The 23,322-nt window shown below is 44.3% G+C and overlaps 1 protein-coding gene across 6 annotated transcripts in view; it reads right to left on the reverse strand.

Moving 5' to 3' along the window:
- ptprk (protein tyrosine phosphatase receptor type K) overlaps nt 1–23,322 on the reverse strand; it is a 229,055-nt gene that overhangs the window by 81,003 nt on the left and 124,730 nt on the right. For all 6 annotated transcript variants that reach the window (XM_060913569.1, XM_060913567.1, XM_060913566.1 and 3 more), the window contains 6 exons: nt 21,621–21,956; nt 20,443–20,552; nt 16,783–16,984; nt 14,928–15,033; nt 3,701–3,974; nt 1,405–1,441 (listed from right to left, as the gene is read on the reverse strand). In XM_060913569.1, the coding sequence (XP_060769552.1) occupies nt 1,405–1,441; nt 3,701–3,974; nt 14,928–15,033; nt 16,783–16,984; nt 20,443–20,552; nt 21,621–21,956 (1,065 nt within the window). The remainder of the gene's footprint in view (nt 1–1,404; nt 1,442–3,700; nt 3,975–14,927; nt 15,034–16,782; nt 16,985–20,442; nt 20,553–21,620; nt 21,957–23,322) is intronic.

Consider the following 23,322-nt stretch of genomic DNA (forward strand, 5'->3'; position numbering starts at 1 on the left):
GGTTTCCTCCGGGTGCTCCGGTTTCCCCCACAGTCCAAAGACATGCAGGTTAGGTTGATGTGGGGCAGCCTTGGGCTGAGGTGTCCTTGAGCGAGGTACCGAACCCCTGACTGCCCCCCGGGCACTCTGGTGTGGCTGCCCACTGCTCTGGGTGTGTGTGTTCACTGCTTCAGATGGGTTAAATGCAGAGGATGAATTTCACTGTGCTTGAAGTGTGCATGTGACGAATAAAGGTTTCTTCTTTTCTTCTCTATAGTATTATAGCCCTATGTGCCCAAGTACTACATTCTGAGGACTGTAAATTCTCACTGTTCTATGTCCCCAACTACTACATTCTGAAGACCCTCCATTCTCATGGTCCTATATTCCCAGGGTTCTACAGTCTCACTGTTTTGTGTTCTGAGGACCCTACATTCTCAGTGACCTAATTGCCAGGGTGTCCTGTTCTCAAGGCATCATGTTCTAACATCCTACATTCACAAAGTTCTATGTTTTTAATGTCCCAAGTTCTCAATATCAGGTTCTACATTCTGACTGTTCTCTGTCCCCAAGTACTACATTCTGAGGACTCTACATTCTCAGGGCATATTCCCAGGACCTCAAGGCACTTTTTCCTCCAGGGCTCCATGCTCCCCTGGTCCAACGTTCTCAGGGTTCTGGGTTTCAGCATCATATGTATTCAAGTTCATGGTTCTTAATATCTTACGTTCCCAAGGTAATATATCTCCTAGGTTCCATGTTTTCTTAACTCTGTGTTCCCAGAGTCCTACACTTCCAGAGGAACACCGAGCTGAAAGAACGGTGAGCTGAAGGAACACTGAAGCAGTCTCAGATGCGCATTCAATAAAAAGAGAACTAGATTAGGCTGCGTTTTGGATTAAAAACATCTTTCATATGAATGCTTTACTGAAAGCTTATGAAGTCTCAAAACATAGCCAAACATTTGTGAAGAATATTTTAAGGAATGTTTCTTGGCCTGTGGCGGAACAGCGAGCCGGTCTCCGAGCACATTAATTTGAGGAGATGAGCGCACGCTGGCGCAGTTTGCCGCTGGTCCGGTATTTTCGGTGACGGATGAAAAGTGCAGATTATTGAAGATCTCTGATGAAGCACAAATCATGGTGATTGGCTCGGTTTGTTCTCACGCAGCCGTGAAAACAGCAGATCAGCAGAGCAAGCTGCTTCACCAGCAGATGTGTCACAGAGATCACAAATAAGCTTTCACCGCAAAGATACAATATATGTGTGTGTGTGTGTGTGTGTGTGTGTGTGTGTGTGTGTGTGTGTGTGTGTATCAGACTGTTCATATGGGTTCGAGAGAAAAAGACAGGAAATAAGCAATATGTCTGCTCCTGCCATTCCGAAGAGAACCTCGGAATGAAAAGCAATAAAGCAGGTTCTCACCTTTAGTCGCCAATCTGACGCACCGCATCTTTGTTTCCTGTGGAGGAAAATAAAAAGTCACACACACACACACACACACACACACACACACACACACACACACACACACACACACACCTCAGTTAAACTCATCACTGAGCAGCGTGCAGTTGAAACTCAAACTCATTCCACATTTTTATTTTACTGTCTTTAGGAACATGATGAATTATGTGTGTGTGTGTGTGTGTGTGTGTGTGTGTGTGTGTGTGTGTGTGCGCGTGTGTGCGCGCGCGCGAACATTTACACTCCGAGATCCTGATCAGGAACTGGTTTCATTTCGTCAGGTGAAATTTGAAAATGATAATAAATTTGGCGGTAAATAAAAGTTGAAATGAAATTGAAAGAAGAAACACAACAATAAATACAGAAACACATTTAAATATTTAATTAAAAAAATAAAGAAATAATGAAAAGTACATTGGAACTGAAAGATGGATTTCAAAAAGCTACAGACAGACAGACAGACAAGGATAGATAGAGAGAGACAGACAGACAGACAGACAGACAGACAGACATGGATAGATAGATAGAGACAGACAGACAGACAGACAGACAGACAGATAGATAGATAGATAGATAGATAGATAGATAGATAGATAGATAGATAGATAGATAGAGACAGACAGACAGACAGACAGACAGACAGACAGACATGGATAGATAAGACAGACAGACATGGATAGATAGAGACAGACAGACATGGATAGATAGAGACAGACAGACAGACATGGATAAATAGAGACATACAGACAGACATGGATAGATAGAGACATACAGACAGACAGACAGACATGGATAGATAGATAGATAGATAGATAGATAGATAGATAGATAGATAGATAGATAGATAGAGACAGACAGACAGACATGGATAGATAGAGACAGACAGACATGGACAGATAGAGACAGACAGACATGGATAGAGACATACAGACAGACATGGATAGAGACATACAGACAGACATGGATAGATAGAGACAGACAGACAGACATGGATAGATAGAGACAGACAGACAGACAGACAGACAGACATGGATAGATAGAGACAGACAGACATGGATAGATAGAGACAGACAGACAGACATGGATAGATAGAGACAGACAGACAGACATGGATAGATAGAGACAGACAGACAGACAGACAGACATGGATAGATAGAGACAGACAGACAGACAGACAGACAGACATGGATAGATAGAGACAGACAGACATGGACAGACAGACAGACAGACATGGATAGATAGAGACAGACAGATAGACATGGATAGATAGAGACACATGGATAGATAGAGACAGACAGACAGACATGGACAGACAGACAGACATGGATAGATAGAGACAGACAGACAGACATGGATAGATAGAGACATACAGACAGACATGGATAGATAGAGACAGACAGACAGACATGGATAGATAGAGACAGACAGACAGACAGACAGACAGACAGACATGGATAGATAGAGACAGACAGACAGACAGACAGACATGGATAGATAGAGACAGACAGACAGACATGGATAGATAGAGACAGACAGACATGGACAGACAGGCAGACAGACATGGATAGATAGAGACAGACAGATAGACATGGATAGATAGAGACACATGGATAGATAGAGACAGACAGACAGACATGGACAGACAGACAGACATGGATAGATAGAGACAGACAGACAGACATGGATAGATAGAGACAGACATGGATAGATAGAGACAGACAGACATAGATAGATAGATAGATAGATAGATAGATAGATAGATAGATAGATAGATAGATAGATAGATAGATAGATAGGCAAATATATAGAGAGATTGACACAGACAGGCAGATAGACAGACAGAAACAGACAGATAGATAGAGACAGACAGAAACAGACAGATACAGCTGCACAGACAGATACAGACAGTCAGACAAATAGACAAGACAGACAGAGAGAGAGACAGAGAGAGAGACAGACATTTTTTTTTAAAGAAGTTTCCGCTGATGTTTGTGAGAAGGTTTCATGTGGAACATCTTCCGAATGCTCTCGCAGTGAACTGATGCTGTGTTCAGTGATGTCTGAGGAAATCGCACTTAATGGAAAATCAAAATAAACACATCATGTACGTGACGTGTGAAAGTTAACAGCGTTTTCTCTCTGCAGTAACGAGTAATAAAGTTCAAGTGAAAACATTACGCGCGTGTGTGTGTATGTGTGTGTGTGTGTGTGTGTGTGTGTGTGTGTGTGTGTGTGTGTGTGTGCACGCTCTGACCTTCTCCACACTGCTCACAGCCTGGAAGTAGATGTTGTAGTTTTTGCGTGGAGCGAGCGGAGCGTTCGAGTAGCCCCGGTACGTCTTGTTGTCTCCCACGGTGAAAGGAGAAGGTTCCAGAAGATTCCCAGGAGGAAGCTCCGCCGCAAAGTAGTACGGCGATCCGGAGCTGGAGGCCGTCTGATAGGACACAGGAACCTGGAAACACTCGAGGGTTCCGACGTCTCTGCGTGAGCGGTGAGGGTTCAGTTCCTCCACCACGATCTGGTAAGCACTGACACACAACCAACCCACCAATCAGACGACACGGAGAGCGACGGAGTGAAAAACAGCAAAATAACCAACACAGAGAATTCGGGGAGGAGAATAAATAATCACAGCAACACAGGACGGCGTGAAGAGACGCTATTAGTGTCGCTCATCTGATTCTTCCTGGAGCCATTTTGTTACATTTCTGTCTGTGACGGTGTGCAGACCGTACGAGATACACCACCGTCACCTTACAGTTACACGGGCTGACTCCGCCCCCTTACACACTGACGCTAATTATTATTAATGGAACTGAAATCACTTAATTTATTCATATTTATACAACAGAGAATCATATTATTACCATGGCAACAATCTGTGTACACACACACACACACACACACACACACACACACACACACACACACACACACACACACACACAGCATTCCCTGAGAGACAGCAAACAGAAAGAAACTAACTAAATAAAAACATTCATGAAAATCATTTCTCTCCTTTCATTACGCTCTAGTTATTTATTTATTATTTGATTTATTCCCTCCTCTGGTGACCTGTGAATCTCCACTAACGGCTGTGTGTCGACCGATTGATCCATCTATTCACCTGTCTGTCTGTCTGTCCATCAATACAGTCACCTGTCTGTCTGTCTGTCCGTCCATCATTACAGTCACCTGTCTGTCTGTCTGTCCATCATTACAGTCACCTGTCTGTCTGTCCGTCCATCCAACTCTCTCTCCAATTATCCACCTGTCTATTCATACATCCACCTGTCTCTCATACATCCATCTGTCTCTCTCTCCACCTGTCTATTCATACATCCATCTGTCTCTCTCTCGCCACCTGTCTATTCATACAGCCACCTGTCTCTCTCTCTCCACCTGTCTATTCATACATCCAACTGTCTCTCTCTCCACCTGTCTATTCATACATCCATCTGTCTCTCTCTCTCCACCTGTCTATTCATAATTCCAACTGTCTCTCTCTCCACCTGTCTATTCATACATCCACCTGTCTCTCTCTCTCCACCTGTCTATTCATACATCCATCTCTCTCTCTCTCCACCTGTCTATTCATACATCCATCTGTCTCTCTCTCCACCTGTCTATTCATACATCCATCTGTCTCTCTCTCTCTCCACCTGTCTATTCATAATTCCAACTGTCTCTCTCTCCACCTGTCTATTCATACATCCAACTGTTTCTCTCTCCACCTGTCTATCCATACATCCATCTCTCTCTCTCTCCACCTGTCTATTCATACATCCACCTGTCTCTCTCTCGCCACCTGTCTATTCATACATCCATCTGTCTCTCTCTCCACCTGTCTATTCATACATCCAACTGTTTCTCTCTCCACCTGTCTATCCATACATCCATCTGTCTCTCTCTCTCCACCTGTCTATTCATACATCCAACTGTCTCTCTCTCGCCACCTGTCTATTCATACATCCATCTGTCTATTCATACATCCACCTGTCTCTCTCTCCATCCATCCACCCACCTGTCTATTCATACATCCACCTGTCTCTCTCTCCATCCATCCACCCACCTGTCTCTCTCTCTCTTACCATCCATCCACCTGTCTCTCCATCCATCCATCAGCTATCTCTCCAATTATCCACCTATCTATCCGTCCATCCATCCAACTGTCTATCTCTCCATTTATCCAACTGTCTATCCTCCCATCTATCCACCTCTCTCTGTGTCTGTCCATCTTCCCAGCTGTCTGTTGGTTGTCTGGGTGTCCATTTATCTGTCTCTACCTAATTTCTATTGTATTCCATATCTGTCTGCCTATCCATCTGTTTATCCATCGACTCACCTGTCTGTCTGTCATCAACTAAAAACAACCAAGTGACTAAACCAACAACCTGTGTGTGTGTGTGTGTGTGTGTGTGTGTGTGTGTGTGTGTGTGTGTGTGTGTGAGAGAGATTATCATCTTCATAGAAGCACAATCTAACATCCCATAATACTACTCCAGATGGACTGCCAGTCCCTTAAAACACAGTACACGCTCCCTGTCTGTCTGTCTGTCTGTCTGTCTGTCTGTCTCTACTGCCTGTCAATGACAAACTGTTACAAATGACCACAGCAGATGGTCTCTCTCTCTCTCTCTCTCTCTCTCTCTCTCACACACACACACACACACACACACACACACACCTTAACTTTCCTGTAAACAACAAGGCCTTCTGTCTCTCCCACCAGCTTAGTTGGCATGACGACAGATTGCACATCTTCAAAAAATAAAAATTTAAAAAAAAAAAAATGAGAAAGTAAATAAATAAAAAATAAATGAAGGAATAAATAAAGACGAAGCTGCGAGGAGAGATTTTAATAATTCACAAAGCGGCGGTGAAGATCTGCCCGAATCCCAATCTGGGCTTAGAGTAAAGACACGAGACTCAACAATGCTGATACGCTTTAATCCCTTTAATCTGTCAACAATATCTGCAATAATCCTTCACACACACACACACACACACACACACACACACACACACACACATATATATATATATATATATATAAAAGGAACTCATCTTCATCCAGGTGACACCGGATCGCGTGATTATCAATAATTTCTCTTTTATAACTTTATACGACAGAGTTAAAGAGCAGCACATTAAACAGCACAAAACCAAATTCAGACCTGGTCCAAGTGCGAGTCCAAATTCTGATCTAAAACCAGGGGGAGGAGTCCACAACTCTCATAATTAATGCCAAAACAAAAGCAAAAATCAAGGTCTTTTTTAAAACTTAAAAAAAAAAAATCCATTTCAAATAATAATAAACTCAACCAAAATTAGCCAAAACGTTTGTCTGTACACAGTGGAGCAGCTTAAAAGTGAGCCGAAATTCGTCTAAAACCAGGACAATATTAAAATCAAACTTAAACCCCAGCTAATGGAATATGACCTGGGCCAGACCCGCCCTAAACAAATCAAAAAGTGAAAATGAAGTCAAACCGCGGTGTCACCACGAACGAAGTTCAAACCAAAACTAAAATCAAGCTCGATTAAAACATTTAACCCAATTCAAAAACCAAACCTCGACCCAGACTTCAGGACTAAAGCCCGATATAAACCGAAACTCAGCATGAATCCTGTCCAGAGCAAATTTACGTAGAGTCAGAGCCAAACCCGTAACTAGACCCAGACTAACGCAAAAAACAAGCTCGTAAATACGAAAACTAAAATTAGAAGATGGCTCTGAAACCTGGAGAAACAGAATCGGACATATTTTAAAGAGCTAAAATCAGGCAGCGGGACAAAAAAAAAGTTCAGGAGAGAACAGACGACAAATTCAAAGCTAAAAGTGAAAGTTAGCGTATCAGACGCTCGCTGGCCGCGGTGTGAAAATTGTCCATTCAGACGCTCATCCGAGTTTACAAACCTGTCACTGCTGAGCTCTCTGCTTATAGTTTTCACATGACGTCACAGAGTCGGGGATTCCCTAGTGGTGGCCATCTTGCGGGTCAAGCTTACCGTACGGGTCACTGAGCACACATTGTAACGCGCGAGTACAAAGTCTTCAAAAGAACCCAAGCAGGCTATTTAAAGCTAGCAATGGTGCACACCTGTTGTATTCACGGCTGTCGTAATAGGTCAGATGATGACGTCAAGCGGAGCTTTTATGGAATTCCCACTGTACGGGAGCACGAAGGCGAGCAAACAAACAAACTCAGCATACAAAGGAGAAATCTATGGCTTGCGAGAATCAACCGCAAGGATTATCAGCCTTCCAAACACAGCAAAGTCTGCTCCGATCATTTTATAAGTGGTAAGTTGTTTAAATAAACAATCAATTGCAAATCCGTTACAGTCCATGAAACATAGGAAGTATAAGGATGAGAAAAAAAAACAGTGAATCAGAAAGCTGCGCAAGCTTTCCGATTTAAATCAACTCGATATTATACACACACACATATTTATATGCAGTGTTGAGAGCTCTAAAATTCCAATGTTTACATACCTTGGCTGTAATTAGGACACGACTGTCACTTGGTTTTATATGGTGGACTTCACGGACCCAGCCACAGACAAAATAATTGTATGACTCCAGCGACTTGTATGCTTTGAGGTCGTCAAGTGTGTAGGCGCTTTTACTATTCACGAAATAGTTCACAATATCAGGGTACGATACGGATGGCAGCCCTGCATAGTCACTTGAAAATGCATCTTTGTCCACTTCGTAGGGGTCAATTCCCCCAATCAAGGCCAGTTTGGCTGCATACCGTTGTCGTGAGATGTCGTCTAATGTATCTATATACTTCCGTTTGCTTGATTTTGCCAACATTGATCTTTATTTTAGAAAACTGACTATATAACTTTATAAATTCGTCCGAGATAATGTAGCCGGTAATAGCGATGGTCCGTTTTGTTTGCCCCACAAGATGGCGGCTGGAGGACGTTCCCCGGAATGCCGTGACGTCAGTGAAAACTACAACCCCGATTCCAAAAAAGTCGGGACAAAGTACAAATTGTAAATAAAAACGGAATGCAATGATGTGGAAGTTTCAAAATTCCATATTTTATTCAGAATAGAACATAGATGACATATCAAATGTTTAAACTGAGAAAATGTATCATTTAAAGAGAAAAATTAGGTGATTTTAAATTTCATGACAACAACACATCTCAAAAAAGTTGGGACAAGGCCATGTTTCCCACTGTGAGACATCCCCTTTTCTCTTTACAACAGTCTGTAAACGTCTGGGGACTGAGGAGACAAGTTGCTCAAGTTTAGGGATAGGAATGTTAACCCTTTCTTGTCTAATGTAGGATTCTAGTTGGTCTTTTTTGTCGTATCTTCCGTTTTATGATGCGCCAAATGTTTTCTATGGGTGAAAGATCTGGACTGCAGGCTGGCCAGTTCAGTACCCGGACCCTTCTTCTACGCAGCCATGATGCTGTAATTGATGCAGTATGTGGTTTGGCATTGTCATGTTGGAAAATGCAAGGTCTTCCCTGAAAGAGACGTCGTCTGGATGGGAGCATATGTTGCTCTAGAACCTGGATATACCTTTCAGCATTGATGGGGTCTTTCCAGATGTGTAAGCTGCCCATGCCACACGCACTAATGCAACCCCATACCATCAGAGATGCAGGCTTCTGAACTGAGCGCTGATAACAACTCGGGTCATCCTTCTCCTCTTTAGTCCGAATGACACGGCGTCCCTGATTTCCATAAAGAACTTCAAATTTTGATTCGTCTGATCACAGAACAGTTTTCCACTTTGCCACAGTCCATTTTAAATGAGCCTTGGCCCAGAGAAGACGTCTGCGCTTCTGGATCATGTTTAGATACGGCTTCTTCTTTGAACTATAGAGTTTTAGCTAGCAACGGCGGATGGCACGGTGAATTGTGTTCACAGATAATGTTCTCTGGAAATATTCCTGAGCCCATTTTGTGATTTCCAATACAGAAGCATGCCTGTATGTGATGCAGTGCCGTCTAAGGGCCCGAAGATCACGGGCACCCAGTATGGTTTTCCGGCCTTGACCCTTACGCACAGAGATTCTTCCAGATTCTCTGAATCTTTTGATGATATTATGCTCTGTAGATGATGATATGTTCAAACTCTTTGCAATTTTACACTGTCGAACTCCTTTCTGATATTGCTCCACTATTTGTCGGTGCAGAATTAGGGGGATTGGTGATCCTCTTCCCATCTTTACTTCTGAGAGCCGCTGCCACTCCAAGATGCTCTTTTTATACCCAGTCATGTTAATGACCTATTGCCAATTGACCTAATGAGTTGCAGTTTGGTCCTCCAGCTGTTCCTTTTTTGTCCCTTTAACTTTTCCAGCCTCTTATTGCCCCTGTCCCAACTTTTTTGAGATGTGTTGCTGTCATGAAATTTCAAATGAGCCAATATTTGGCATGAAATTTCAAAATGTCTCACTTTCGACATTTGATATGTTGTCTGTGTTCTATTTTGAATACAATATCAGTTTTTGAGATTTGTAAATTATTGCATTCTGTTTTTATTGACAATTCGTACTTTGTCCCAACTTTTTTGGAATCGGGGTTGTATGTATAACCTCTGCTTTCCAGAGAAACGGATCTGGTTAAGATCTGTCCGGTACTTTGAGAGTAACGGCAGGTTGAAGTCGCTACAACAGAGTAAAAACTCTGCTCGCGGGACGTCGGGAAACTGCCAGTGCTTTTCTTTTTGAGTCACAGGAAACCAATCTCTCTCTCCTGATCGGTTTCCAACTGGATTACTCGTCAACATCAATCAGATCAGTTTTATAGCGATGCTCTCTCGCTCTCACTGTTTCTGATGAAGGATTCAGCAACATTTTCTGTCTGCTAGTTTTGATGTTCTGATTCACGGGAGATTTTGAGTTTTCACAGCTTTACCTACTTATTTTTTTTTTCAAATCAAACATTCATAACTATAAATAAATAACTATTTTCGAATATAACTGAAGTTGTTTTGATGAAAAATATTGAGATCTTAGTGGTCGGAATGAGATTTTAAACATGAGCGCTCCGAGAGCAGAATATCCCCTGCTGGCAACTCGGCCATAACTCTGGGAAAAGGCGACTGAATTGAACGAAATTGTAATCTGCGTATTACCGACATATAACAAAGAAGCCTGCCACGTTTCGTGAAATTCCTCCAAAAATCGTGAGAGTCATACATGTCAACCTTTGGTCAATCGAACCTGTATAACCAACCTCCAAAATCCGTATTTCCCTTATAAAATCCGTATAAGATGCAAATTAAAATAATTTACCTAAAATTTGAATGATAATTAATAATGATATATCCCAGTTACTTTTTATTCAATATTAATAACAATAAACCTTCAGAATGAATACAAAGCTCCAATGTTCGACAAAAACACAAAGTGTTATCAGCGTAGTTACAAAGGAAATACTTCGTTGTTTGGAGACAGGTTTCACCGAGCGGCTATTATGCGCGAGACTTCATATTAGCCACAAAGTCAGGAAAATCTGTTCGTAAAAGTCTCGCCTGTGAAAGGTAATCCCACGTGATCTCGTTTGGACGGTAAACCTGTTGGTACAGTTAAACGCAGCACATGAATGAGGCATCTTTATTCTCGGCTACCGTCCCAGAGACGGTTGAAGAATCTCCACTTTGCCACATCCAATATGGCGGCGAGGATGACGTGGGATTCTCGCAATGCGGTGTGCGCGTGATCAAAAGTGGAACGAAGTCTCGCTACGTCAAGATAACGCATGATTTCATAAGACCTTTTACTGGCTGTCTGTGGTGTACGGTACGTTTGTAAATGTTATGCGCTCTTTTATCATCGTGGGAATTGATTATCGACCCACCCCACGTGACGTCACGACAAATGCGGCTGCCATTTTGGACATGAACTACCAGTAGTCTACCACAGCCAACAACGAAGAATCGAAAGGAATATAGCCATCAAAGAAAGTTTTGACTTTCAGCAAGACTTCCATCATGCCATTATATTGTTGTGCACCTGGATGCAACACACAAGGCAAGAATTATCATTTTATCAGATCCCGACAGATGCTGACCGATGGAGAAGATGGATAGCGGCCATTAACAGGGAAGATTGGCAGCCCTCAGCATACCAACGCTTGTGTAGTGACCACTTTGTTGGAGGTAAGACGGATAAAATTAGCCAGAAAAGGCATTACATTGCTGTTAACATTCTGTGGCGGCGAGTGTGTAACCAAATAGGCTAAAATAACCCATTGTAACCTCTTTGTTCTTCTGTAGTAGCTATTAGCTAACGACATTAGCTAATGTCGTGTTCCTTTGCTGTTGGTAGACTGTAGGACAGATCAGAGGTAATGTCCAACGAATAAGTGTTCAAAACAAGAGGAACATGTATTTGTCTCTTAAATCCAGGCCGTTCCCTGTAATCTGTAACAACGGTTGGAGAAAGTAATGGCAAATAGTGAGTGCACAAACCATAGAAGGTAAACTGTACACAGCGCCAGGGCAGTGTGATGGTACGGTATGTCTACTTTTAGATTGTGTTAGCTTATCAATGAACACACTCGTCACGCGACGAGTTTCACGTCTTTACGACGGATACTTAAATGTGTGTTAGGTATTATTGTTGCAGGTAAACGTCGTTCTCTAAGCCTGCTAACCTCAATTTTTGCAAACACCTCTCCCTCTGCTCGCCCTGTAAATGCCCTACGTCGCTGGATAGCGAAGGCATTTTCTGCATCTCGCTCCTTTTCCTTTTATGTTTTTCGTTCATCGCCTTCCTCGCATTCAAACCGAAGTCCACTTCATGTCCAAAATGGCGGTCACGTTTACGAAGGTCACGTGAGTCGGAAGGGTCAATAGCTCTAAATAAATATTGAAGTTTTTTTAAAGAATCCGTATAACTTTATTTATACGCCCGTATACTACGTTTATTGAATCAAATCCGTATAAAATACGGACATTCCGTATAGGTTGACGTGTATGGAGAGTTGATTTCAGAAAGCGAGCACACCTTGATGAAATTGCCAAAGTACAAGTTTTTTAATAATCAAGGGCAAAACTCTGGGAAAACTTGCCCAAATTAAATGAAATTTCAATCTGCGTATACTGTAACTGTCATATACGGTGGTGCTTGAAAGTTTGTGAGCCCTTCAGAATATTCTTTATTTCTGCATAAATATGACCTAAAACATCATCAGATGTCCTAAAAGTAGATAAAGAGAACCCAGTGAAGCAAATGAGACAAAAATATTATACTCGGTCATTTATTTATTGAGGAAAATGATCCAATATTACATATCTGTGAGTGGCAAAAGTATGTGACCCTTTGCTTTCAGTATCTGGTGTGACCCCCTTGTGCAGCAATAACTGCAGCTAAACGTTTGCGGTAACTGTTGATCAGTCCTGCACACCGGCTTGGAGGAATTTTAGCCCGTTCCTCCGTACAGAACAGCTTCAACTCTGGGATGTTGGTGGGTTTCCTCACATGAACTGCTCGCTTCAGGTCCTTCCACAACATTTCGATCGGATTAAGGTCAGGACTTTGACTTGGCCATTCCAAAACATTAACTTTATTCTTCTTTAACCATTCTTTGGTAGAACGACTTGTGTGCTTAGGGTCGTTGTCTTGCTGCATGACCCACCTTCTCTTGAGATTCAGTTCATGGACAGATGTCCTGACATTTTCCTTTAGAATTCGCTGGTATAATTCAGAATTCATTGCTCCATCAATGATGGCAAGCCGTCCTGGCCCAGATGCAGCAAAACAGGCCCAAACCATGATACTACCACCACCATGTTTCACAGATGGGATAAGGTTCTTATGCTGGAATGCAGCGTTTTCCTTTCTCCAAACATGACGCTTCTCATTTAAACCAAAAACTTCTACTTTGCTCTCATCCATCCACAAAACATTTTTCCAATAGCCTTCTGGCTTGTCCACGTGATTTTTAGCAAACTGCAGACGAGCAGCAATGTTCTTTTTGGAGAGCAGTGGCTTTCTTCTTGCAACCCTGCCATGCACACCATTGTTGTTCAGTGTTCTCCTGATGGTGGACTCATGAACATTAGCATTAGCCAATGTGAGAGAGGCCTTCAGTTGCTTAGAAGTTACCCTGGGTTCCTTTGTGACCTCGCTGACTATTACACGCCTTGCTCTTGGAGTGATCTTTGTTGGTCGCCCACTCCTGGGGAGGGTAACAATGGTCTTGCATTTCTTCCATTTGTACACAATCTGTCTGACTGTGGACTGGTGGAGTCCAAACTCTTTAGAGATGGTTTTGTAACCTTTTCCAGCCTGATGAGCATCAACAACACTTTTTCTGAGGTCCTCAGAAATCTCCTTTGTTCGTGCCATGATACACTTCCACAAACATGTGCTGTGAAGATCAGACTTTGATAGATCCCTGTTCTTTAAATAAAACAGGGTGCCCACTCACACCTGATCGTCATCCCATTGACTGAAAACACCTGACTCTAATTAACTGCTAATCCTAGAGGTTCACATACTTTTGCCACTCACAGATATGTAATATTGGATCATTTTCCTCAATAAATAAATGACCAAGTATAATATTTTGGTCTCATTTGTTTAACTGGGCTCTCTTTATCTACTTTTAGGACTTGTGTGAAAATCTGATGATGTTTTAGGTCATATTTATGCAGAAATATAGAAAATTCGAAAGGGTTCACAAACTTTCAAGCACCACTGTAACAAGGCTTTTTGCGAAGCTTCGAGAAATTCATCCAAAAATTGTGAGAGGAGTTGATTTCAGAAGGTGAGCACCCTTCCCGGGACAAACGGCCGGATGGACGGACATCACCACGACATCATCCCCCTTCGGGCCTTTCGGCCAGCGGGGGATAAAAACCGGAAGTCAGAAACGCGAGTGTCGATTTCAGTCGAGTTCATGCGAGTTGTTTACTGGCTGTGGCTCACACAGGTTTGTTTTTTTTTAGGTTCGCCTTGAAAGCTGTGAATATTAATTGAAATAATCATTAATATTCTTTCATGTAAACACTAGTCAGCCTGACTTTTGAGAAATACAAAGGCCTACAGAGCACAACGAGGGGATTAGAAATAATCTTTTATTACTTTTTTTTATTGAGTAGACCGATTTAATGGGTTTTACCTCATTAGTATAATTATTTTTTCAAACTTTGTATTCAGTACACAACCCTCCATGTTCCTGCCAATTTCCATGTAAAGATCTCGGAAAATAGAAACGTTATAAAGAAAAAACTTTTGATCTGATTGGTTAATGAGGCCCATTTTGATCCTCATACAGAACATCACGGCCGTTTTCTAACATTTCAAGAACAGACAAACGTTTTAATTCTGTAAAAAGTCTGTTGTTCGGCATTCAACTCTGAATTCAAGATCGGAGAGCAGTTTCAAGCAATCTGGATTTAATTTCCACCCGATACGCCTATAAACATCACAGAAAGGGTTTATCTTTAAACGTAGAGCTTCGGAGAGAAGAAATATAGGAATCACACACACACCTGATGGGAGCTCCTTTAGCTTGTGCGGGTTTGAGCAGAACGGTGATGGTCGTTGCGGTCTCGTTGAGGACCGCGTCAGTGCCGTCATATTCCTCCAGAATGGGAGCTACAGCAGAGGGAATCGAACAAATCACACTCAGGCTGACTGATTATTGATTAATGGATAACGATGCTGTAGTGCGCTCGAACACACGAAACACTAGAATGTACTCTACATATTCATAAGTTAATGTAAAAGTGTTTATTTCATTAAGACAGAAATGCTTTAAATCTGAACCTCAACATTTACACATCTACTTACAAAATAAAAGCTTAAAACATTTCTAAAAGCATTTAAGCTTTTAATATAAAATATTTTTATCTCATCTCATTATCTGTAGCCGCTTTATCCTGTTCTACAGGGTCGCAGGCGAGCTGGAGCCGATCCCAGCTGACTACGGGCGAAAATAGCTTTATTACATTTAGATTCTCACCTTAAAATGTGTGCACGTTTTAAATTTACATTTCACTATATTGTGTATGATGACGCGCTGCTCTCCGTTTCAAATTAGATCAGATTCGTCCTCACAGTGCGCTCTCTCTCTCTCTCTCTCTCTCTCTCTCCTTCTGTCCCTGTCTGTCCCTCTCTCACTCTGTCTGTCTCTCTGTCCCTCACTCTCTCTCTGCCCTTCTCTCTCTCCATCTCTGTCCCTCTCCTTCTGTCCCTGTCTGTCCCTCTCTCACTCTGTCTCTCTCTCTGTCCCTCCCTCTCTCTCTCTGCCCTTCTCTCTCTCTCTGTCCCTCTCCTTCTGTCCCTGTCCATCCTTCTCTCTGTCCCTCTCTCTCTCACTCTGTGCCTCTCTCTGTCCCTCTGCCCCCCCCTCTCTCTCTCTGCCCATGTGTGTCTCTCTCTCTGCCCCTCTCTCTCTGTCTGTCTCTCTCTGCCCCCTGTCTCTCTGCCCCCTGTCTCTCTGCCCCTCTGTGTGTGTGTGTCTCTCTCTGCCCGTCTCTCTCTGCCCCCCGTCTCTCTGCCCGTGTGTGCGTCTCTCTCTCTCTCTGCCCCTCTGTGTGTGTGTGTGTGTGTGTGTGTCTCTCTCTCCCCCTCTCTCTCTCTGTCTGTCTCTCTCTGCCCCGTCTCTCTGCCCCTCTGTGTGCGTCTCTCTCTGCCTCTCTCTCTCTCTGCTCATGTGTGTCTCTCTTTCTCTGCCCCCCTCTCTCTGTCTGTCTCTCTCTGCCCCTCTGTGTGTCTCTCTCTGCCCCTCTCTCTGTCTGTCTCTCTCTGCCCCTCTCTCTGTCTGTCTGTCTCTCTCTGCCCCTCTCTCTGTCTGTCTGCCTCTCTCTGCCCCTGTGTGTCTCTCTCTCTCTGCCCCTCTCTCTCTCTGTCTGCCTCTCTCTGCCCCTCTGCGTGTGTGTCTCTCTCTCTCTGCCCCTTTCTCTCTCTCTGCCCCTCTCTCTCACTCTGTCCCTGTATGTCCCTCTTCACTCTGTGACTCTCTCTGTCCGTGTCCCCCCTCTCTCTCTCTCTCTGTCCTTCTCTCTCGGTCTCTCTCTCTGCCCCCTCTGTCTGTCTCTCTCTGCCCCCTCTCTCTCTGTGTCCCCCCGTCTCTCTCTCTCTCTCTCTCTCTGTGTCTTTTACATTCCTCTTTCTTGCCATTAGTGAAAAACTTGAGAAGCTTTTAGCTCCAATTCACCTCTTCCATTTAATCCCACTCAGCCCTCTGTGTGTGTGTGTGTGTGTGTGTGTCCGTCCCCTCATCAACGACTCAAATGCGCATAAACAAATACAAGGGCGAATACAGGCTTTAAAAGAAATGAAAAATGTACTTAAACAAACAAAACACACACACACACACACACACACAGTGTGAAAGTGTACCGGAGATGTTGGTGGTGATGTTGATGGTGGTGGATGGGCCGAAGCCCTTGCTGGTTCGTGCTCGGATGGTGAAGTGGTAGGTGGTTCCTGGGTGGAGCTGCGAGAACACGTGATGAGACGCATTAAAGGGCAGAGACACCATCAGAGGGGGGCGGAGCAACGGGACTGACGGGTCAAACGAGGATACACTGCTGTAGCTGATCTGCAGAGGAAAAAACACACATCAGTCAGGTTACAAACCCCAGAGCAGCGTTTGCTTCATTATAAACACGGAAAAAGTGTCCATATATGGAAATATGGGTGTGTCTTAAGACAGAATATATAAAAACGAGAGGGGACTGAATTGGTGTGGCTCAGATGTATATTTAATGAGAAATGTGGGTGTGCCTTTGACTCCATCCGTGGGAATCATTCATTCAGGTTGGTCCTTTAGGCCATATATGAAAATGAGAGGGAGCGCTGAATGGGTGTGGCTTGACTGCCTGTTCAAAGGGAAATGCGTGTGTCTTTTAGATTGTACACAGAAATGAGAATGGGCTCTGATTGGTCATGGCCTGAAGGTCATAGATGAAAGTGTGGGCGTGTCTTTGAGTCCAAATACTGAAATGTGGGTGCATCTGTTCAGCCATTTTTGAGAATGAGGGCCGGAAATATGGATGTATCAAGTCCATCCACCCATCCTCTGATCTGGGTCTGGTTTTGCAGGTGCAACAGTTTCAGCAGAGATGCCCAGGCCTCCTTCTCCCCATCCACCTCCTCCAGCTCTTCCAGGGGGACACCATGGTGTTTCCATGCCAGCCGAGCAATATAATCCCTTCAGCGTGTCCTGGGTCTACCTCGGGGTCTCCTCCTAGTTATACATGCCAGAGATACCTCACCAAAGAGGTGTCTGGAAGGAGTCTTAGACAGATAACAAAACAACCTCAGCTGGCTCCTTGCAATGCAGAGGAGCAGCAGCTAGCTGCTCCTCCCGAATGTCCGAGCTCCTCACTCTGTCTCGAAGGGTGAGCGCAGACACGCTTTGGAGAAAGTTCATTTCTGCCGCTTCTAACTGTGAGCTCGTTCTTTTGGTCTCTACCCACAACTCGTGACCATCAATGAGGGTTGGAACGTAGATCAACCAGTAAATCGATAGCGGCGCCTTCTGGCTCAGCTTCTGCATCATTGCAGAAGCTGCACCAATCTGTCAGTTAATCTCTTGCTCCAGTCTTCCCACACTTGTGAACAAGATCCTGAGATACTTGAACTCCTCCACTTGAGGCAAGGACTCATCCCCAACCCGGAGCACGCAATCGACCCTTTTCCAGGTTAGAACCATGATCTCAGACTTGGAGGGACTGATTCTCATCCCAGCCACTTCACACTCGAAGGTCACAGCTCGATGATGACAACAGGACCATGTCATTTGTAAAAAGCAACCCTGATGCCTCTGAACCAGACACCTTCCACCCCTTGGCAGTCCTCTCTTCACCCAAGTGTCCAAAACATATGGTCTTCTCTTCACCAGAGTCCTCTCTTCACACAAAGAGGAGGTCCTCTCTTCACTCAAATCTTCTTCCAAGACATACGGTCACATGATGATGACATGACTTCAAAATTGATCATCAACCTACAGCTCAGGTTCAGGTCAAGCAGGCCATTTCTCCCAATCTCTCTCCTCTCCTCCAGGTTTCACTGTCGTTGCCCATGTGAGCATTGAAGTCCCTCAGAGGGAGCCCTTTCAGCAACCTGAACAGCAACCTCAACGAGCCCCCTCCCCAGGCCTGGCTCCAGGATCCCTGTTCTGGGCAAGGTTTCATGTCCTCCTCATAGATGTCCTTTAGAATTACACTTAGTCTGGCCCCCTCACCAAGGAACAGTTTGCCTTGGGAGACCCCGACATACGTACTCAGTTTGACAGTCTGCATCTATCTTGAGCCTGCTTCATTCACCTCCAGCTTCACACACACACCTATGGGTTTACCAATTTATAGTAGCCAGTTAACCTAAACCTAATGTCTTTGCAGTGTGGAAGGAAACTCAAGCACCCAGAGGAAACCTACAACAGCCCCCATCAGTCATGAGGTTCAAAGCTGGAACCTTATTGCTGCGAGGCAACAGTGCTAACCACTGCACCACCTGCCTTGGGAGACCCTACTGGGGCAAATTGCCCCCGACAACATAGTTCCAGTCATCACTCGGGCATTCAAACCTCTCCACCATGATAAGGTGGCGATTCAAGCCGTTTTATGGAAATGAGAAGGTTATACACACGGGCGCGTTGTTGAGTCAATGTATGGAAAAAGTAGGCATGTCCTTTTGGACATATACATGTGACACCTCTCCGAATCCAGGGACGCATGTCGGCCGAAACGAATCCGAGATAATCGCAAAAGAAGCATTTTTTTTTTCTCGAAATTTGTGATTTTCGTTTTTTTCCATAATGTGCAAGTTGAGATCTTGAAGAATGCAATCAGTATTTCAGATAATAGATTGTTTTGTTGGAAAAGCATACATTTTTTGTTGCAAATTGTCTCGTTTTTGTCAGGACTGTAGCCTGCTGGGGGGTGTGGGTAAATTACCATATGGGCCATTCACATGATGATTTAAGTCTTTTGGGGTTTTTTTTTTCGCCAATCGTATGATACGAGCTGAGCTCGTGGCTACTTAAGCTGCATACAGGCGTGTAATTTCACTATGGAATGAGCAAGCTAAACAGAGCGCAGAGGAGCTGAAACACCGCGAAGCAAACAGACGCACGGTATTTACATCGGAGATAATCATTTCTAGCAAAAAAACCCAACCAAAAGGAAGCGTTCTAGGACTACATATTCCATCAGAGGCATTGGTGTGTGCAAGGCGCCGTTTCTCTTTCTGATGGGGTGAGTTTATTAATCTAAGGCTGTGTGGTTATTTTTGCATGTAACGGAGAGTGTTGTGGTTTGGTTACATGAAACTAGCGTTGTATCATCATCATCGTGCTATCTTTCTTTCTTACGGTGTGAGTAATTTTTCAACCACAAAACGTTAAAGTATACTTTAGGACTTCATAATTGTGTTGGGCATACTTTGCATGGAAGGAAAATTGACGTGGTGATCTTTGTTTACATGAAAGTAGCATCGTGCTAGCTAGTAGGGGGTAGGGCTTTCCTTAATGTCATGCAGATGAGCAGCATTATGTGCCCGCCCTACACCCAGAGTAGCTGAGATGGAAAACTTTGAGGGCGATTTTCTCCCTTTTCTGTTTTAAGAAGTATACACTTTCAAAAGGCCACACATTCTTCAAATATTGTCAGATCTCCACATGGAAGGCATCATTGGAAAGCTTAGAAACTGTACTTTCTGAATCTGTCAATAACTCAAAATGCCCCCGGGCCGACATGTGTCCCTGGATAACGTTATCTGACACATATGGGAAAGTATTTAGTCCTCTCGATTTGACATTTAGGGAACTACAGGGAGTGCATAGTAAATTGCATTGCTATGGCTTCTATAGTAATGTCCCCTACACCCTACATTGCGCACTAAACTACAAAATGAGATTTCGGTCCTGGATTCACACACACACACACACACACACACACTCTGTCTTCGCTGACTGAAGCAGCATGGCCATTACCAGCGCTAAACTTTACCACTCCACAGAGAATCCTCACACACACACACACACACACACATTACCTCATACTGTGTAATGACTCCATTGGGCTCGAGTGGCTCCTTCCAGTGCAGGAAGATTCGATCCTCAAACGGAGTGGCTTTCAGAGAGGTGCTGGGAACAGGTCCAGGTACTACACACACACACACACACACACATGAGGGAAAGGGGATGTTAAATGCACTGTAAGTAACACTGCAATATCATTTTGTGCTGGTAAGCAAAGCGTGTGTGTGTGTGTCTTTACTTACAGTAAGCATATTGCATTCAGAGAGCACTAATGCACTCCCGAGTGCGCTAACAAGCGCTCTGGGTATGGTTACACAGATGTGTGTGTGTACATTAATAGAGAAATAATCTGCCCCACAATGCTCCGCTCTCACAGTAATGCTCATGAATTCGCCCTGACCTCATACATGTATTGTGTACACACACACACACACACACACACACACCCTAGCCAGGCAGTATGCGACTGAGATAAATCTACCTTGTTGTTATTATACCGGGCTCTCACCATGTTGAGAAACATTATCACCGCATCATGACTCTCGGGAGTTTTGTGTTTCAGAATTTCAGAATATCGTGTGGAGTTTTCCAGAAAACTCTAAACTGGAGGAGGCCGTCGCCAGCCACATTAAACACACAGCTGAAGTCTGGATAAAAATAAAAAAGTTCAAAAAGTTCATCCTTTTTTAAAGTGTCTATCTCTCTTGCTTTGTTTCATTCTGTGTGTGTGTGTGTGTGTGTGTGTGTGTGTGTGTGTGTGTGTGAGTGAGACTCCTGAGGGTTATATGGTTCTGTTATGGAGCCTCAGTTTTAAGACAGGCTGCATCCTGAGACGTCCTTTAACCATTCCCTCACACACACACACACACACTGAGTGATCGGGTCGTATTACTGGACCAGACAGTGCAGAGCCTCAAGGCAACACAAGTGTCTTCTGTCTGCTCACCCATCACTCACGCGGGCGCACACACACACACACACACACACTCTTCAGAGGAAAATACATAAAGAATAAAAGAAAGGAGAAATATTATGTCGAAGGAAATTTCTGTCCTCTCTTCTATCTTCCAGTAACTTCCCCTTCCTTTTATTCTTTCCATCCTTTCCCACTCGGCTTTTTTCCTTCATCATTTTTCCATTTCTGCCGTGTAAATTTCTCGCGTGTGTGTGTGTGTGTGTGTGTGTTTCATACCATCCTCCTGCGTCTGGACGATCGTCTCCTCACTTTCTTTGCGCCCTTCGGGGTTCGTGAGAATCATTTTCAGGCTGATGTTGGTGTTGGGTGGCAGGTCGGGTACCACATGGCGCGGCGCTTTGGGGTCCATCTCCAGACAGTCGCCGTGGGTGCGGTCACCTTGCTGCCCGCGATCGCCGTGGCTGCGGTTGCCCCGGGTGACGTAGTGGAAGCAAATGGTGACGTTGAAGGTGTGGCAGCGTGTGATGTTGTAGCCCAGAGACTCCCAGTCCACGGAGATGGAGCGAGATCCGGTCTCTGCGATCTTCAGAGACTTCGGAGTGCGCATGGGCTCTGCACACACACACACACACACAGACAGATGTTGGTTTGGTACAGTAACCAGAACCCAAGCAGAAGTGCGTCATTCTGAATTACAGAAACTTTTTTCGGATGAATGAAATCGTAGTGAGTGTGTGTGTGTGTTCCCATCTCTTCATCGGGGTCTCTGATTGGCTCAGGCTGTTCAATGATGTCATTTGAACATTCGACAGAACAGAGAGAAAATGTCTGTGTGAGTCAGAGCTGTTCATTTAAGTTCACTACATGTCACTGCCTGTCTTCTTGTCTGCCTGACAGACAGTAACAAAGTGAGAGAGAGACAGAGAGAGAGAGAGAGAGACACCTTGTGAGAGAGTGAGAGAGAAAGAAACCCTGTGAGAGAGTGAGACAGAGAGAGAGAGACAGACAGACACCCTGTGAGAGAGTGAGACAGAGAGAGAGAGAGAGAGACAGACAGACACCCTGTGAGAGAGTGAGACAGAGAGAGAGAAAGAGACAGACACCCTGTGTGAGAGAAAGAGACACCCTGTGAGTGAGACAGAGAGAGAGTGAGACAGACACCCTGTGAGAGAGTGAGACAGACACCCTGTGAGAGAGAGACAGACACCCTGTGAGAGAGAGAGACAGACACCCTGTGAGAGAGTGAGACAGAGAGACAGAAACCCTGTGAGAGAGTGAGACAGAGAGAGAGAGACACCTTGTGAGAGAGTGCGACAGAGAGACAGAGACAGACACCCTGTGAGAGAGTGAGACAGAGAGAGAGAGACAGACAGACACCCTGTGAGAGAGAGAGAGACAGACAGACAAACACCCTGTGAAAGAGTGAGAGAGACAGACAGACACCCTGTGAGAGAGTGAGACAGAGAGAGAGAGAGACACCCTGTGAGAGAGTGAGACAGAGAGAGAGAAAGAGACAGACACCCTGTGTGAGAGAAAGAGACACCCTGTGAGAGAGTGAGACAGAGAGAGAGAAAGAGACAGACACCCTGTGTGAGAGAGACACCCTGTGAGAGAGTGAGACAGAGAGAGAGAGAGAGAGACACCCTGTGAGAGAGTGAGACAGAGAGAGTGAGAGAAAGAGACAGACACCCTGTGTGAGAGAAAGAGACACCCTGTGAGAGAGTGAGACAGAGAGAGACAGAAACCCTGTGAGAGAGAGACCCTGTGAGAGAGTGAGACAGACACCCTGTGAGAGAGTGAGACAGAAACCCTGTGAGAGAGAGACACCTTGTGAGAGAGTGAGAGAGACAGAAACCCTGTGAGAGTGCGACAGAGAGAGAGAGACAGACACCCTGTGAGAGAGAGAGACAGACACCCTGTGAGAGAGTGAGAGAGACAGAAACCCTGTGAGAGAGTGAGAGAGAGACAGACAGCCACC

The sequence above is a fragment of the Neoarius graeffei genome, chromosome 2, assembly GCF_027579695.1.
Source record: "Neoarius graeffei isolate fNeoGra1 chromosome 2, fNeoGra1.pri, whole genome shotgun sequence".
NCBI lineage: Eukaryota > Metazoa > Chordata > Actinopteri > Siluriformes > Ariidae > Neoarius > Neoarius graeffei.